Genomic DNA, 17,691 nt, shown 5'->3' on the forward strand with positions numbered 1-17,691 from the left:
ATCTTAACAATCATATTAGTCCAAGTGTTGTGTTGTCATTCGATCACCAAAATCACTCGAAATGGCATCAATGGTGCCATGTTCGTTACAAACTTCCATCTTAGATGATTTTAACCACTTGAGGAAAATTTAAGTGCGGGCGTACATGTGCCGAGAACACCCACGGCACGCCATGTCTTCTCCGTCCGATCAACAAATGGGCCATTCTTCCTCGGTGAAAACAAATCAACAAATGGGCCATGTCTTCCTCGTACACCAAATGCACTTGGTCGTTGACACGTGAACCTTGAGGGTTGCTGGACTACGGTGATACGTTGCGACGATGGTAACTTCACAAGGCATTTGGGTAGGCTCAGCAATTTTGAAGGCGCAGTTTTCAGTTTTCGTCTTTATTTGGCGGCCCCACGCGTGCCCTTGAGCCCAAGCACGAGCCAGAGGTTTTCAAAATCCGGATTTGGAAACACTAACCGAGACAAAGGCGAGAGCCGCAGGAAGGCTGCGATGGATAGGCCTAGGACGCGTTCCTCCTGCAGCCACGTCGTCGTCAGGTCGTCAGGCAAAGCAGGGGCCTTCGGTTTGACTCGGCAACCGCGGCAGGAGCAGGATCTCCTTTTGCCGGCGCGTGGGAAATCCACCACCTGTCGTCGCTCTCCCTGTCCGTCGCCCCCACGCTGTCCCCCCAAGGCCCCAAGCGCCCGGGTCCCAGGGCTCCCTCCCCACAAGGCCACCTCTTCATGATCCCTCGCACCAACAGTCTTCAAAATCGCCGGCCTCACCCGACTCCGATTGCCACACTGACCGCGGCTCACTTGTGGCGGAAGCAAAGAGCCCGAGGCAAGATCGCAAGCAACGGGCAGAAATGATGCCCGCCCGCTTTGGCCCACCCGCCGGAAGCCTCAGCTTTGATCGGCAGGGCAGGCAGAGATTAGCAGCGGCTTTAACTGATACGCGTTGGCTTCTCAAACTGCCCTGTGCTCCTCCTGTACGAGCGAGAGGATGGATGTCCTTTGTGCAAACAGTATCGACCACAGAATCAAATTCCTGCCGGTGTAGTACTGCAAATGGACGCAGTCCTTGCACGGCAAACCACCCAACGCTCTTTGCCACGACCTGCTGCCTCGAACTCTCGATTGCCGATCGCTTGTCAGGCGCACTCATCGTGGCCAGGAGAGGATCAGCAAGTCAAAGCCTGTGATCGATGACAAGAGAATCACGCATGCGCCATACGAGAACTCCAAGCTGGGTACCCGGACGTCAAAGCCCTCTGCGTTAAAGAATGTTCCATTGAGGGAACAGCGTGCGGACACAGGAGCACCACACCGCGAGGAGCCACGGGGGTGCGTGCGAGCCCGAGAGCGGCCACCGGCAGCCCGAGAGCGTCGCGGCTCCGGCGCCCCGCCCGGGGTCTGGAGATGCGCCGCCGGCTGGAGCGCCCCGTCGAGAGCTGCCGGCTGCCGCCACCACCTGCCGGTGCTTGCCTCGGAATCCGGCTCGTCCGTTTCGGTGGCGCCGGGGAAGATTTGCCAAGGGAAAAAAAAGCTGACGAGAGCCTCGGGATGGTGTTGCCAGTGGCAGCTCCCGCTCGTTTGGTTACGGTAACCTCCGCCAGATTATAGTATTTTGGAAGCCCAGACTACCTGGGGTGTAGAGATTGCATGTTTCTTTTGGTGGCTTGTTGGGCCTAATAAGTGCCAGAGAAAAGACATTCTTCACTTGGAAGGCTTGGATACAGGATTACATGCATAGGCTATCATCTACTCCTTGTCATTTTTATGCCTAGGTTATTAGCACTGGCAAGAAGCATTCCACGGGAAGCATGAAGCCATCCCATCATCAAATTTGCGTGCAGCAAGAGCGGCAGATGAGCACGTCACACGTTAGGACCATGGCCTAGTTGCAGGTAACGCAGAGGAGAAGGCCGCCAAATCAGAGGGAAAATATTACGAAATAAAGTGGCGTGCTGCCTCTCAGAATGCACACGATTTGGCCGGCAGGTTAGTTTTTAAGTTCAAATTGCAGCATATGGACCACCACAGTTTGGCCGTAGCTTCTCAGAATGCTGAGAATACCTAACGCAACATAGTTGCAGGAATTGGTCCTGAAAAGGAGGAGCTGCTCCTACTCATGCCAAGCAATGCTGAAGTGCAAGACACTACAGCGATTTCCTCATCTTCCATTTTATCGACCAAGTTTGTTCAGCTGTGTTTTATACAAAACAAAGGCCTGCAAAAGCGAGGGCAGGTGTATGAAATATAAAGCTTGGTTTTCTCCCCTAAACTATCCACACCAAAGCATCATTTGTAAAGTACAAACACATCAGACAACGAGAAAGTGGAGAAAGACGTTCGAATTGTTCGGAGTAGGCTAAGGAAAGATCAAAGATGGATGACACATGCGAATCTCGGAAACGATAAAGCAGATGGAGGCAGCATTATCTGTTCACCATTTTGCAACCGCAACACAAATACACAGCAGGGCGAACTCAAAGAGTAAAGCACAATAGAGGATAGTGCAGATAAAGCAATACACTGACAAGCTAACTAAGCATGTACAGCATCACCGCAGCTCGTGTATTTCAGTTTAAAAAAATGCTGCTGGGGTAAATGTAGCAAAAAGTTATTTCAGTCTGATGTTTATAGTACCTCCGAACACGCAATTTCATCTTTTTAACTTTACCAGTTTGGGCACCGGAAAAGAAAAGTTCTGCACGGGTATTGTAGTAAACATGTGACACCTAATGTACTGGGGATTGGGAAGATGTTTCAGTTAGCACAGAACAAAGATCTACAATTAAGAGGTTAGGTCAGGAATTAAGGATGGTACTGCATTCTCAAACAAGCATGCAATCAATAAGCATCGCGCAATGATGATGCAATTCAAATTTAAAAGGTTGCGGATATTACAAGCTGCACACTTACCAATGTTGTATGATTTTAACCTAATGAAAATTAGCAAATATACAAGCTAGAGTCCCCAACTATCAATTAGTATTGAGACCGCCATGCTGGTTTGCAAGTTCCCAAGAATAAAAGCATCTCAAGAAACTTGCAGTGGTTAAAAGAAGATACCAACCTTAGCTTAGTGATGTTCAGTATAACTTTACATGAATCCAGCAAGGAGGAACTTTCCTGCAAGAACTGCGTTAATCTTGCTTCCTGGCGAAAATGGAAAGGCCACTTGTGATGTGATACAAAGGTGGAATGAGCCTCTGCTGTGGCTTATGACTAGAAAAAGTTAGGATTCGAACTGACAGAACTCTGATTGTAGGACATTGAGTACAAGAAGTGAATCATACTGGTGCACCGAAAAAGTATTATAGGTTCTAAGCCGAGCAACACTATATGTTAATGCACAGTTAAAATGTTATCAGCATCGGCTTTCTTAGATGTCACACTCGCACGACATCCAAATGTAAACAGAAGCAATGAATTTCATTAAGATTCCTCATACAATCTACAAAGTGGTATAAAAATAAATCCCAAAGAAAATTGACATCACAACAGAGCTGTTACTTTGACTCGTTCATCTAAACCAAAAAATCATAGCTACAACTAGTTAGAAGCTCCATGGTACAGAAAATATCACGTGTACCTTGTAGCTTCACACCCAAGATAACACCACCGTTGCACATAGTCTCTGCAAGCATCACAAGAGTGCTTGTTCCATCAGGCAGCAGCACTAAGAAAAACAGGCAGCACACATCCCGCAAGATAATCAGATCCAACATTTACAGTTTAACAAGCAGGTCCAAAAAAAGAAATGCTTCAAGGTTCGTAGCTATCACCACGCTAAACTAAATAGCTATGCACTTAGTAGTAACAGCTGAACTAGACATATGTGCCGAGTGAAAAATATTCAGCAGCCATCATGTGTCTACTGATATAAGACAAGCTTTGGGCTATTATGAAACATTAGAGCACTTAAGTAATAAGATAAAAAGGCAAGTAGTGATACCTATTACACATCATGTGTTATCCCTACTCCAGAAATTCTTCCATAAGACCCTATAGTAAGTTCAGCATCGTATTATTACCAGAAGATGTAGCGAGTAGCGATAGAAAGATATCACAAAGAAACAGATAGAAAACCTGTGATATAAATTGCTCAGCATCTGTGCGCCTTAGGAAATGCAGTGAGTTCTTGGTCAATGATACGGAATGGTCGCCAAGAGATACTTCGCCAATGTCCTCCAGCACCCGAACCTGAATGTAAGGATCCTTGGGAGGGACCATGTCCTATAAAAAAGGTATAGAAAGTCGGATTGATCTATCTCATTCCTAAGGAAGCATAATTTTACTAGAACTGAACTTCCCTAAACAAGTATTTCATTAAGCCTAAGAAAGCATAAGATATAGAGAAAAAACCATACCACTGTCAAATCTATATCCATCTCTGATATGTATGACTTAATGGCTGCAGAGTGATTCTTGAAGTACTCTTTCTCTGAGAAATGGAGCTTTTCTTGGATATCATGAGGAAGCACAGGGCCAACTTTCCATCTAAAACTCTGAATAACTTCTGCTCGGTTGTACCTGGTTCGATATAAATGTTTTCAGATAAAAATACAATCAAAATCAATTTTATGCATGTGTTGTCAGTATAAAACAGAGAAACAGAAATTCTGCTCATCTGTGACTTTTTAAGGTTTGTACATGTAGGCCATGAGGCATCTTTTGTTACGGAGCAGGGAAAGATGGTGGATAGCTGCGCCATAGTGGTCCTCATTTCTAGTTGTCTCGATGTCTAAGTTTTGCTCCACCATTTTCCTGTCATAAGCCAGAGCAAATCAGTAGATTGTACATCAGAAATGCGGATGCCTACCAAATAGGTTACTGTTGGATGAAAGATGGTCAATATTCTAGTAGGATACCAATTACCTTACCTGATCAGTGATTGAAACTGTGAATTGTGCTCATTGCACTCTCTAATGACCTGATCAAACACATCACTCTGCAGATTTTGAAAGACTGAAAGTAAGGTATTAAAGAAACTAAAAGGAAATGTGGCTATCAAAATCATATTGCTTATGATAATGGAAGAGTACTTTAAATAATGGAGGACTACTATAAACACGTTTCAGTGCACTATATATTATATAACAGCAAAGTAGTATACATTGCTGATTCTTTCACTAAAAAAAGGGTATACAATGCTGCAGCTGCTACCCTTAAGACATAATTATTTGCACCCATATCAATGCACATAGTAAAACAAATATGATAAAGAGTACAATGATACATGTAGTGATCTTTTTTTTATGGAAATTGATAGTGATCCTAATAGCCTATGCCCTATGGGTCCGGGTATGGACAGGGTCTAACTTGATGAGAATTAAACCATGTGTCGAAGATTTTCCACAAATTTTGGTGGACAAAGACAAGAGGCTAAAAATATACTGACTCAGTAACTGTAGCTCGCAAATTTGATATAACATTGCAGGCACATCAGTAAGCTATCAGAAAAAACCGTCAATATTTGAGCTGATGATTTATGATTAGGTGCTACCACACAATTAAATTAATACTTTCGGTTGAGAATAAAACACAGTTTCTAAACGCCATTTCACCCATCGGACACCTAAAACAACCAGATCGAACAAAACTACCGGGATAGAAGCAGCAGTCGCTCTGATTCCGAACCAGTAGCTGCAGGCGAGTTCAGAGATGCGGGAATTACGTTGAACGGCGCGAGTTGGCCAGCCTCAGAGGAGTCGATCTCCTTCAGCAGCTGCGACGCGCGCCTCCCGTACATCCTCCTCCTCGCCCCACGCTGGCACTTGGGGTAATCCTGGGCGCTCGGGCAGCGCGGTCGGATGGTCGCGCCTGCCTTCCAGCCGGCGCCCGACTGCTGCTTCCCTAGCCGCTAGGGTTTGGGCGGGCTGGGGAATCAGGGAGAGCAGAGGAGCAGAAAGGCGGGAGGCGTCAGCGACGGGCGCTTGAGCCGCCGGGGAGCCGGATTCGGCGAGGGACGCTGGCGGGGTCGGGAGCTTGGCGGCGGGGCGGTTGAAATTTTTGGTGCTGCCGCGCGGGAAGAAAATTGAGGCTTCGTTGGTGGCGGGTATAGACGGCCAAATGGGCTGCACCAAGCACAACACCAAAAAACATGACTCTAAGTCTCCCAGTCTAGCCCACGATCAATAGGGTCGGGTCTGAATCGGGACTCTAACCCATAGTGTTGACCCTGACCCGACACGACTAATGGCCTTAACACAATCCAACACGACAAATTTTGGATGGCCTGACCCAGCTCCAATAGATCGCCATTTGGCCCGCTAGTCGGCCGTTGGGCCGACCACTTGGGCTGGAGGGGGGTCTGCGCCGGCCCGGCCGCCAGGTATAAAACCCACCGCGGAGGCAGCGAGGCGCAAACCCTAGCCCCTACCCCCGTCGCTCTCGATCCCGCGGCGCCTTAACTCACTCGCCGTCCGCCGCCGCCCCAACTCGCTGGTGTGCCTCGCCCTCCTCCTCTCCGGCCGGTGGGCCTCCACCGCCGGCGGCCGCGGCCATCGATGGCCTGCAGCCTGGGCTCCTACCTCGCTTGCTGTCCGCCGTCGCCCCAGCTCGCTGGTGGGCCTTGCCCTCCTCCTCTCCTGCCGGCAGGCCTCCATCGTCGGTAGCCGCGGCCACCAATGGCCTGCAGCTCGGACCATCTCGTCCCCTCCTCCCCCCTCACCGACCTCCTCTCCTCCTCGTCCACTCTCTTCTTGTAGGTCTAGAACACCGTACCCCCTTCTTCCTCCTGTTCGGACGGTGGTTGAGAACTGATGAAGATGTTGCTTGATTGTTAGTGCCTGGGTCGGCACTAACCCTATGGGTTAGCCGTGTTGATGGGCCGGCACGGCACGACTAATTCTTAGTAGTGTCGTGTCTGGGTCGGCGCCTAGGCACGCAGTGCCGGCACGACACGACACGACTAATTAGTCGTGCCTAATAGTGTCGTGCTTAATAGGGTTAGGGTCGGGTCGTGCCGTGTCGACCCATTTGGCCATCTATAGTGGCGGGAGAGGATCCGGGATGGCTTTGACCTCCGGCGCGCGGCTCGTTTGGCCGATTGCGACATCCAACGGACAGCACAACTTTGGCCACCCTCCCGTCCGGTTAGCCCTGGGTTCATCGTAGCCATCCATCCAATAGGCCACGTTGCACAATACACCTGATGGTCGAAGGGAAATTCTTTCCCTCGCCTCAGAAATTGTAATTTCCTACTTTTTACAACCAAAATAGCAAACACTACTCCCTCCGTCCCAAAACAATTGTAACTCTGAGTCCAAAACTTGCTTCACAAAAATAAAAACTTTGACCTACTTACCACAAAAGATAACACAATTTCCGGAACATTCTCACAAAAAAACAACTAACATCTCATCCACTCATCACAAAAAATAAAAAATATTTTTGTAATTTTTCACTTTGTATTGTTTTGCATGTTAGATCCTAAAATTGCATTTATTTTTGAACAGAGGGAGTATGACACATCATTTCCCATAAAAAAACTCGACCGGAGAGGTATGACGGTTTCACCTTATTCATTGAGAAAAAACAACCAGTTTACCAGTTGAGAAAACATTTTAAACCCTGACCACATAAGAGTCGAAACCTGGACCTAAAGATTACTACTAGATTTATCTAACCAATTCAGCTAGAGGTCCGTTCACCACCATTTCCCATCCCACCTTTGACTTTTCCCTAATTGTTTGTCCGAAGCATTTAGAGGGTCTAAATGGTACGGATAATATCCATTTGTATTCTAGTTCGAATTCGTTTAGAGAGGTTAATATCCATCCATATTCGAGTTTGGATATTTAGTATTAGATTTTTATGATGTCGATATCTATTTATATCATATCCAACAAATTTGACACTATCCGTACCTTGATCCAAATTTCAGAAGAATAGTAACTAACTGTGTTCGTGTCCCCAGACATCCAATCCGTTTACATCCTAGAACTATTCGTAATTGTTCCGTTTAGCGTTCCTGCATGCTAGCCGTGAAGAACCGAACAAAGAGGAGTGTTGCCACTGTACAGGCCCAACAAAGTAGCTGGCCAGTGGCCATTGTTGGCGTGGGCAAGTCTCTAGACTCCAGGCGTGGGTAGCAGCCAATAGCCAGCAGGGACGCAATTCATGGTTGGCACTTGGGCAGTGGAGTGGTGGGAATCGGGGAAAATGAGCACACAAGCAGCTAGTCCCGAATGCACCCTGTTTGACAGTTTGAGCTGTGGTTCGGTTGAACAGGACTACAGGAGTGGCTCCTTTGTTTGATTTGATCGAACTTGGCGGTGCCTGGGGGGGGTGGCGGGGGGATACCAGTTCAAGATGAAACGAGGGTACCAATCATCACCATATACAAAAACTGACTAACCAATAACTTGCAGCCAGATCATAACGAACGACCAACAAAAGGGTATAAAACCTCAAATTCGATCTGAATAATTAAGAAGGGATGCACGCAGGTGAGCACATTAGCATCTAGCGTTCACAGACTAGAGATCGACAGGGTTTCTGGAAGCTGCAGCATCACAAATAATAAAAAGCCACACTTTATTCGAATGCAGTAACCCTCACAAACTGCATGCTACCATCCTCAATCATATCGCTGTAGGCTGGCCCGGTCCTTACTTCCCCTTGACAACTGTCACAGGGCACGATGCGTGCGACAGCACGTAGTTTGTCACACTTCCCAGCAGGATCCTGCAGTAATAGTTGGCAGATTAGAGAGTCGGAAAAAATGAAACAAGCTAAAAAATGCACAATGCTGGAAATTGTCAGACGTTAAGAGTCTTGAATTGAACAGCAAATGCAGTAAAAGTGTAGCCAGAAATATGTCCATGGTATATTTTTTTTAAAAAAAAAGGGGAATGGCCATGTAAACCAGTTCTGACTTGTAGCATCTAAATAATTGTGCTGTGCATATTGAATTGGCCAATTGGGTAACATGATGTGCCTTCAACAACGAGTATACTAGAAAGTCATAGTTTGTGCAGGTAATAATACAAACTGCATAGGTCTCCTTTTCAGTTCAAGCAACAATCAGTAGCAAGGCAGGAATGGTCAGTTTTCTTCAAAATAAGAAATACATCAGAAATTATTCTAATGATTTTGTTATCCATCTCTAAACTCGAGTAAACTACTTTGTTTTACTGATTGTGAATTGCAAAAAACATTAGCTGCGTTTAATGCTCCATATAGATCATATTTAGACATAGGTACCCACTTGTTAAGATATTGAGCTAAAGTCGTAGCTCCAGAACATATCTATAGAATAGTTACCCACTTGTGATAATCATACTGTAGTCGAAGTTTCGAACAGCACTGGTTGACCCCATCATTAGTGTGTTCTTCCAATGGTCAAACTATTGTGGAAACATTTAAAATTTCAAAAATACCAACTGCAGTTTCACGTGGCTATAGTACAATGCCTCTTCCAAGTTTAAAAGGTCGCAAGTCAATGTTCGGAAGAGAGAAAAAAAAGGGGGCACAAGGCCACGGCTTGTTCCCCTCCCTGATTAAGAAAAGCGTTAACAGCTCAGTACCAGTGGATTCAACGATACAGGACAGAATCTGAAATCTAGATAAGCATTATCGTTGAAATGGCATCCCAGGCCAGAACGGCGTAATGAACTAGGAGCGATGTGAATTTAAGTACTCTAACATGGCACGTGGCCTGTCCCTATCAATTGTGCGATGCAACATATAGTATGACAATTTAATTCCGGACACTCCATTGACGCGCTAATCTAAACAAGATTACTGAAGAAACTAGGAACTCCATGACAGGACAGCGCATTCGGTTCTTGATTAGGCAGCATTTCAACAGTAATAGCAGTGGTGTATCAGGATTGTACCTCTCGATCGGGCCGAGGCCGCGGCTGCCCATGACGAGGGAGTCGATCTTGAGCTCCTCGACGCCGTCGCAGAGCTTCTCCCTGGCGTCGCCCCAGTACAGCTTGGCCACCACCTTGAGCTGACCATCAGCACGGAAATGGGCAGCGTCAGCTAGTAGTTATCCCCATCCGCTTGACCAAGAACCCAGTACTGAATACCACGGCTGCTAGGAAGGCGCGCGGCACATCAGCCTGCAGCAGGAACACATCGCCCCTCACCTGCTTCTGGCGCGCCGCCGTGTCGATCATGTCGAGCACCTCGGCGTCGGCCTTCACGCCGTAGTTCTTCATCACCTCGGGCTCCCGGAACTCGGAGAGGGGGATCAGCGCTGCGAGGGGAGGGCATCGAAGGAGATCGCATCAGCTCGAGGTACCCAGAGGCCAGGCGAAGAACCACACCTCACCGCGGATTCAAGATCTCGGCGAAGGGGTGCTTACGGGATCCGGACTTGGCCCAGAGCGCGTGCTTGGTCTCCTCCCCGCCGTGGTGCAGGACGTGGACGACGACGAGGGTGTCCCCGCGGCGGAGCAGGTTGTCGACGGCCCACCCCAGCGCCTTCTTGGAGCTGTCCGAGTAGTCCATCGCCACGCCGATCCGGCGCTCCCCGTCCGCCCCGGCGCCGGCCATCGGACTCGGATCAAAACCCCTCTTGTCGCGCGGCCTGCGGTTCTCTCACTCTCGCTGGCAGCCTCGCTTACCCACCTGCTCTCTCGTAGACGCGGCGGGGGGCAGGCAGAATGAGCTCGATCGGAAAGCGCTGCGGCGATGCGAGCGAGAGAGGGGAATAAAAAGGAGCGCGGGCGGGTCCGGGTGGGTGGGACCGCGTCGGCGTCCGGGCCGAAGCAAAACGCGACGCGGGCGAGCGGCGCGGCGGCCAGGCGCGCGAGCGGGACACCGTCCGGACTCCAGACCAGGGTTTTATTTCCCAACCGGAAACCGGTTACCGCAGCCCTCCGGTACCGGTTTACCGGACCGGTTAGGCCGGTAACCGGTGGAAACCGGTTGAATTCAAATTCAAATTCAAATAAATTCAAATTTTCCCGTGCAACCAGTTCCGACCGGTTTACCGGCCGGTTTGACCGGTTTGAAATTCAAACGCTCCCGTGCAACCGGTTTACCGGCCGGTTTTACCGGTTTACCGACCGGTTTGACCGGTTTACCGGCCGGTTTGATCGGTGGGCCTTCATGGGCCGGCCCATTTTTTTTTCTTTTTTGATTTAACTTTAAATTCCCACAAACTATACTAAATGAATGAATTTTTGAGAAAATTTGACACCATTAGATTCATCACACCTTGAAGTATTTTTAGGAATTTTTTTGGGAATTTTTCATTTTTTGAATTCAAATTTAAAATTTGAATTTTGGCCGGTTGGGTACCGGCCGGAACCGGAACCGGACCGGACCGGTTTGACCGGTAACCGGTCAAACCGGACCGGTTCCCACCGGTTAGGTTAACCTTGCTCCAGACACGGACGGGCACATAGGACATAGCGGCGGGTTGCGGCGGGGGGCACGTTTCGCCTAAGGATGGATCCGGATGTCTGAACATCCGAATTATTCGTATTCGTATCCGCTTAAAACGTAAATATGGATATTCGTATCCGTATTCGAATTTAATATGGATGTCATATGGATGCATCCGAATTCGATTTTAAGAACTTTTCTCTATCCGATTCCATATTCGTATTCGAAGAATATCCGATCACATCCGTATCCGTCCGTATCCGCAAAGAAAAAATGACTAGTGAGACAATCTTAAACTTATCTTTATACCTATTAATTACTGATGTACACTATTTAAATTATTTAGAAAGCTAGATAACTAATAATATATTTATTAAAATTAGTGATGATACAAAAATTAACTTTAACTATTTAATATATTTATTTCATGATTAAAATTATTTAATACGAGTCAAATTAATTAATTATTTAATGATAAAATCTTATTTTATATATCTTAATTATTAAGTATTTAAATATTTATTTATTTTACATTTATAAATTAGTATTATATATTTAATATAAAAGCTATGCATAGATAATTATATTCTTTTTTTATTAGCTATCTCCTAATCCTTTACTCCCTACTTGTATAATGATTTTAATCTACTATAAAATTATTGACAAAATAAACATACTTATGATAGCTCTGTGTTTCAAATTGAGAAGGTATCCGGATTCGTATCCGGATTCGAACTATCCGTTTTGTATTCGTATCCGATGAGATCCGCATTCGTATTCGTATCCGGATTAAAATGTGGTAAAAGGTGACATCCGGATCCGATTTCATCCGTATCCGATCCGAATCCATCCTTAGTTTCGCCGGCCGGGACCGGCCCGGCGTGCACTCCCGCGTTTGGTGCGACGTGCGCGCGGAATCTTAGCACGGTGCCGTGCCGGCCTCCGGCCTCCGGAGGGTGGCACCGGTGCGGCGGACCGGTGGGTGGGTCCGGATGGGAATCCCGTCAGGTCGTTTTAGCCTGCCTGTGCATTTGGATGGAAGCAGCGGCGACGAGGGACGTGTCGTTCCAGAATCTAGAGTCGCGATGGCTTTCCACGCGGTTCCTTTTTTTTCGGCGTCGTGAAAACGGTTGGGACCTGGGATTGCTTCCTTCCGGGCATGAGAGAAGAGGCGGAGAGAGAGCGCTGTTGTCGGCTCGCGAAACTCGGTCGGTTTGCGTGAACGGGAGCGTTTTGACGGGGACCTGCAGAATGTTTAGGTTAACGGTCTTTGTGCAACAGAGTTTTTTTTTTGGTTCATGATGCACTAGTGTAGTTTTTTTTTACAAACGCACTAGTGTAAGTTCGAAACCACTTTTTTTTTTCTAGTACCAGCATTTTACTTTTTTTTTCTTCTAGCAACCACATGTCCACATGGGCAGGCCCTGTTTGGTTTTCTTTGCTATGGAGTACTAGAAAACTTTGACTTCTAATTACGGTGTTAAACAAAGTCAATTTACAAAACTAACTCTAGAACACCTGCGCTAGAAATCTTGAAGAATCTAATGAGGTCTTTGACCGCGTGATTAGAGAATAGTTACTGCAACGTCACTGTAGCCAATCATCGATTAATTACCATCATTAGATTCGTCGTAAAAAGTTATATCCATTTCTGAAAATATTTTATAAATAAACTTTATTTAGTACTCCATGCATGCGAAATTTTTTTCTCAACTTGTGTGCACTAGGGGTTATGAACCAAACAAGGCCTGCTAGCAGAAGATAACGTGCGCTTGCTCTCTGGCTCGTTGCTGCATCGGTGCGTGCAAACAGAACAGCAGACTTGCACTCGTCAGCGCGAATGCCGAAAATTCGCGGCGGGGTGTGGGCATTCATTTCACAGCACCGTGTACTTTCTGTTGTGGGCTTTGTGTGGTTCGACATGTGCTGTGGAGTGTGGCACTGTGGTTCAATGTCAGCCCAATACCCGTTCTTTAGCGTAGTAATGTTAGCTCAGCCCTAATGCCACATGTTGGGCTGACGGTGAACCAATTTTTCACTGAAGCAGGCCGCCGGCCCACCAAATACGGCCCGACTCTGGCGTATCCCCGTGCGAGCGACTGCTGGCCCGCAAGTCGACGGGGAAAAAAAAGAGTGTCTACATGTCACCTGGGTGATTTGTTTTAAATTATCAACCACTTTTTGAACCAATGACACGTCAAATGAAAAACTGAGTGATAGAACTACTTTTTTCAACCAGAAAACAAAAAACATAAACATCAATAAAAATTGAGTGATAACAAGGAAGGGTATCACTCAGATTTCCATCCATGTGAGATTCACCCAGATTAGAAGTACTGAACTCGCGTATCATTAGTGTGACCTACTCTCCATGAAAACATGATAACAGAAAAATGATACATAATTTGGTAGCGATGAAATAGAGCAAAAACACGCCCATCACGCATGTGACACGGTTGGAGGGTGTAACATCCCAGTTTTCATCACTATTGAAAGAAATGCAATGCAATTTTTTAGAACATTCTCCACTAAGCAAGAATGAGATATTTTCCATGGAGTACTCTAGAATTGGTAAAATATTAGAATATTTTGGAATTCTCTAGAAGGGGACACTTGTCCTAATACCATGGCTCCCCTTGGCCTATAAATAGAGCCCCCTCCTTGCCATGGCATCCATCCATGAACAAGGTAGATGAGTTTTGGTAGGGCTAGAAGGGTGAGTGCTAGGCTAGCCACTTAAAGGTGTGTGTTCCTTTGTAACTTTGTTGCTCCAATAAGGTAAGTGTCTTTATAAGTGTTAGTCTCCCGATTAAATTTAAGTACTTAGTGTATAAGTTGTGATCCATCGAAGGTTGGCTCTGCCACCCGGGATGGTCTGGGCTTCATCGAAGGTTGGCTCTGTCACCCGAAAGCCAGCTTCATCTGTTGGTAGGCTCTGCCTTCCGGAAGCAAAAGACGGCTCTGCCGTCAAAAGGACCCGGTACACTAAGTAACTAGAAGCTGGCCGACTCCGAAGTGAGTTGGTGTGTGTCGGGTACCACGATTAGGGGCACCCTAATCGGGGTCCTAAGATCACCCCGATAAACGCAAACAACATGATTAGTCGACTGAGCCCATGAAGGCCTACGACCTCCTTCCAATCCGGAAGAAAGCAAAGGACTCAAAGGAGCCCAGCGTGCGGCCCATTCACGTCCCCCCTCAGACCCGCGGGACGATCTCCGCCTCGCTCGAGGGCTCCCATCGAGACCCTCGACTGCGCCACACGTCTTCGCCTCGCTCGAGGGTAGCGAATCTACCCCCGAGCGGGCAAAACATCTCCGCCTCGCTCGAGGGTAGCGCACATACCCTCGAGCGGGCAACTCAACTCCGCCTCGTTCGAGGCCACCCCTCGGCGTAAAGGACAAACGGCCCTGCCGCTTACCCGCTCGTCGTACGGAGGCATTAAGTGCCAACCACTCCTCCACAGTGCCCAGGACAGACGACGTCAGGCCGCCATTCCCCACAGTGGCTGTGACCGGAGACCCATCCGCCAACTCCGGTCACTGCTCTGCCATCCTGGGCGCTGTGGCAATACTGTGGACCTGCGAAGTGGGACGAAGCGCGCTCGGCACTCCGCAGACGATCCTCCACCCACCGCCGGCGAGGGTGACCCTCGTTCCGCCACCGGCGTGGGTGACCTCTGCTCCATCCCCGCGAGGGGTGGGTCCGTCAACAGCCCCATTGCGGGCCTTGCCTCCCGCGGCTCCGCTGGCGCGTCCTCGTCGCCGGCCTCTTGTTAGATCGGCGGGGAATCCGCACCTGTCGCCGCCTCGCCACCACCCGGAAGGTGGGCCTCGGCATCCGAGGCGTCCTCCTCCTCCTCGTCCGTGGACTCGGGCGTGGCGGGCCGCGGCTTCCCCTCCGCGTGAGCGATTTTGCACGCTTTTGTCGTGCTTTGATTTCCTCTTCCTCTTCCTCTCAGCGGTAGCCTCTACCGCCTCCTTCCTCTTCTTCACCGCCTCCGCGTGGAGGTGGTTGATCTCGCGTTCCTCTGGGATCGGAGGCCTCGAGGGGTGGCACTCCAACCCCTGCAAAACGCAACCAAGTCAAAGTCAAGAGGCGGGGAAAGGAACAGCACAAGTCAACAACGAATTTGGAATCAAGACTCACCAGAGAGATGTACCCCGGCTCGGGGCGCATCTTGATCCTCCAAAGATCCTCGAGGTCATTGGGGAACTCCGCCACCGCGCTCCTCGCCCTCCAGGCAGCAATGTCCCGGGGGAGCAGCTCGATCGACGTCCTCGAGCCCGAGGCCCGGGCCCCGGGGGTGAGCTTGAAGATCGGCAGAACCCTCTCCATGAGAGGGATCACTCTCTGCCCGTGGAAATTTGCAATGACGGCAGCCGCCATCAACCCTCTTCGATCCAGGCGCTCCAGTGCGTCGGTGAGGGCCTTGAGCCTGACTTGATGCGCTGGGGGCGATACCCCCCAGTTCCACTTCTCAGGCCTCTCCCGGAGCACCCTGTTGGTGAACGCCGGGAGCTTGCTGCTGAAGTTGCGTAGGTAGAACCACCCGCGAGCCCATCCGGCGTTGTTGGTGGTCATCTTGTTCGAGATGTAGAGGTTCTTCCAGCTCGGGCGCAGATGCAGCATCAAGCCTCCGGCGCGCGTGAACCACTTCGGCTGCCCTCGGACGTTCTCGACGAAGAGCTCGCCACGGAAGAGGTGGATCCACAGATCCCAGTGCGCTTCGATCCCCAAATATCCCTCACAGACGGCGACGAAGACCGCCGCCTGCGAGATGGAGTTGGGGCTGAAGTTGTGCAGCTCCGCTCCATAGTGGTCGCACAACGCCCGCATGAATCGCCCCACGGGAACGCCGAATCCCCGCTCGTGGAGCCTCATGAGGCTCACAACGTAGCCCGCGGGGGGATTCGGCTCTGTCTCCTCCGGCCGCGGGGAGATCCATGCCGGCGCCCCTGAGTTGGGGTTCAGCGGGAGCAGCCTGTCCTCGGCTAGCTGCTCCAAAACCGCCTCGGTGGCGGTGGATCTTCCCCACGGCAGCGGCTCCTGGATACTCGCCATTGCTTCAGACCAAGGAGGGGACGCAGGGAGGCAAGCTCTGCGGTGGCTAAGGTGCGCTCTCGCTTTCCTTCCTCTACTTCCTCTTGCTCTCGGCTACGTGCTCAGAATGCAGGGGAGGCGAAGAGGGCAGGGGAGGCGAAGGCAAATGGCCAGGTAAGCCCAAAACAACCCCCCCCCCCCCGCTCTCGCTTTTATTTCACCACAGCGCGCGGATACGCCGCCACGGCCCGAATCCGCCGCATTCAATGCGGTAGATTTAGCCGTCGCTGATGGCCGGGTCCCACGACCATGGAGTCTCCCACACGCGCACTCGGCAATAACTATGGCGCGGTAATCGACGGGCGCAGCACGACTGTTGCGCTGTTCCATCCATCAGCCATCGCCCACGCCGTTTCGTCTACCCGAGGCAGTCGCCTGAAAAGGCGCGCCCGCACCGCACGAACCGGGCCACGTCGCCCACGATCGGCGAAAAACCCGCTCGCGTGACCCGCGACTCCGCGCCATGCGCGAATCGTAATGGAATATTCCTCTCGGGGGCTCTTTACCCTCGAAGGAATCGCATTCCGAGGCCTTACTGATCAGGGGTTTGAAGCCTGGCCCGTCGAGGGTTCGACAGGCGCCCCAGATCGCCAGAGTCAGGGACTGCATGGATGTGCCGTACAAGCTACCCTCGAACGCGGAGTTCGAGACATACTGCACAATGTTCAAGGCCAGTTGAGGGTGCCTAGTAGGGGGATCCCATCGAGCCCTCGGACCCTATCGAACGGGTCCGAGCCCCGCCTAGCGAACCTTCGCAAGCGCTTTATGTGACGTGTCCATGGACCACGAGCCGACCCTTATCGAATGGGGCACGGACGTCCGCTTGAACTACCCGCTAATAGCTCACAGAAGCAGCCATAGCTCGCGGCCCGGGCATGGGTAGCATGGCGCGCTTCACCCCTCCTCCCTGCGGAAGGGTGACGAGGGTCGTAATCAAAGTCGAGGGTTCCCCTGAATGCCTTCATGCAGGCCTGGGCTCGGGGGCTCCTCGCACGCTACGGCTTAGGCCGCACCCTCGAATAAGTGGATAACTGTCGATTGTGAAGTTCCGCGTGTCTAACCAAATCCCCTACTATTAACGCACGCCCGCCTTATGGTTAAGCTGAACGCCGGATCGCTGTACCGCCACTAAGAATGTCGAGGGCGGCTGAAAGAGTGCCGATGCCGGCTGAAAAAGACGCTAGACAGCCACCCCCGTGAAGCAACCCAGCGGGGCGACATTTATAGCCCTTGGACGAAT

At 49.8% G+C, this 17,691-nt stretch overlaps 2 protein-coding genes across 4 annotated transcripts; both read right to left on the bottom strand.

Annotated features, from left to right (window-relative positions):
• Positions 1–3,404: 3,404 nt before the first annotated feature.
• LOC120698493 (DNA replication complex GINS protein PSF1-like) lies at positions 3,405–6,039 on the bottom strand. Of its 3 annotated transcripts, none has more exons than XM_039982121.1 (7): positions 5,677–6,039; positions 4,883–4,950; positions 4,653–4,766; positions 4,370–4,532; positions 4,089–4,235; positions 3,955–4,004; positions 3,405–3,636 (listed from the first exon to the last, which is right to left on the bottom strand). In XM_039982121.1, the coding sequence occupies exons 1-6, from the start codon at positions 5,749–5,751 to the stop codon at positions 3,978–3,980; spliced, it is 594 nt and encodes a 197-aa protein (XP_039838055.1). In that variant the 5' UTR covers positions 5,752–6,039; the 3' UTR covers positions 3,405–3,636; positions 3,955–3,977. The 3 variants fall into 3 exon arrangements, with proteins under 3 accessions (XP_039838055.1, XP_039838057.1, XP_039838058.1); XM_039982123.1 differs by having other exon boundaries at positions 3,405–3,678; XM_039982124.1 differs by having other exon boundaries at positions 4,878–4,950; positions 5,677–5,723.
• A 2,343-nt stretch (positions 6,040–8,382) lies between these two features.
• On the bottom strand, positions 8,383–10,701 carry LOC120698494 (universal stress protein PHOS32-like). The gene is made up of 4 exons (XM_039982125.1): positions 10,322–10,701; positions 10,103–10,212; positions 9,845–9,963; positions 8,383–8,690 (listed from the first exon to the last, which is right to left on the bottom strand). The coding sequence occupies exons 1-4, from the start codon at positions 10,509–10,511 to the stop codon at positions 8,615–8,617; spliced, it is 495 nt and encodes a 164-aa protein (XP_039838059.1). The 5' UTR covers positions 10,512–10,701; the 3' UTR covers positions 8,383–8,614.
• Positions 10,702–17,691: the final 6,990 nt, after the last annotated feature.

This window comes from Panicum virgatum, chromosome 3K (assembly GCF_016808335.1).
Source record: "Panicum virgatum strain AP13 chromosome 3K, P.virgatum_v5, whole genome shotgun sequence".
NCBI lineage: Eukaryota > Viridiplantae > Streptophyta > Magnoliopsida > Poales > Poaceae > Panicum > Panicum virgatum.

Excerpts from the sequence above, each read along its gene's own strand:
- LOC120698494 (XM_039982125.1), bottom strand. The coding sequence starts at position 10,511 with ATGGCCGGCGCCGGGGCGGACGGGGAGCGCCGGATCGGCGTGGCGATG. Across the intron at positions 10,213-10,321 it reads CTGGGCCAAGTCCGGATCCC|CGCTGATCCCCCTCTCCGAG; the intron begins GTAAGCACCCCT and ends CTCCCCTCGCAG. Across the intron at positions 8,691-9,844 it reads GGCCTCGGCCCGATCGAGAG|GATCCTGCTGGGAAGTGTGA; the intron begins GTACAATCCTGA and ends CTATTACTGCAG.
- LOC120698493 (XM_039982121.1), bottom strand. The coding sequence starts at position 5,751 with ATGTACGGGAGGCGCGCGTCGCAGCTGCTGAAGGAGATCGACTCCTCT. Across the intron at positions 4,951-5,676 it reads GCCAACTCGCGCCGTTCAAC|AGTGATGTGTTTGATCAGGT; the intron begins GTAATTCCCGCA and ends CAAAATCTGCAG. Across the intron at positions 4,236-4,369 it reads TGGATATAGATTTGACAGTG|GACATGGTCCCTCCCAAGGA; the intron begins GTATGGTTTTTT and ends CCTTTTTTATAG.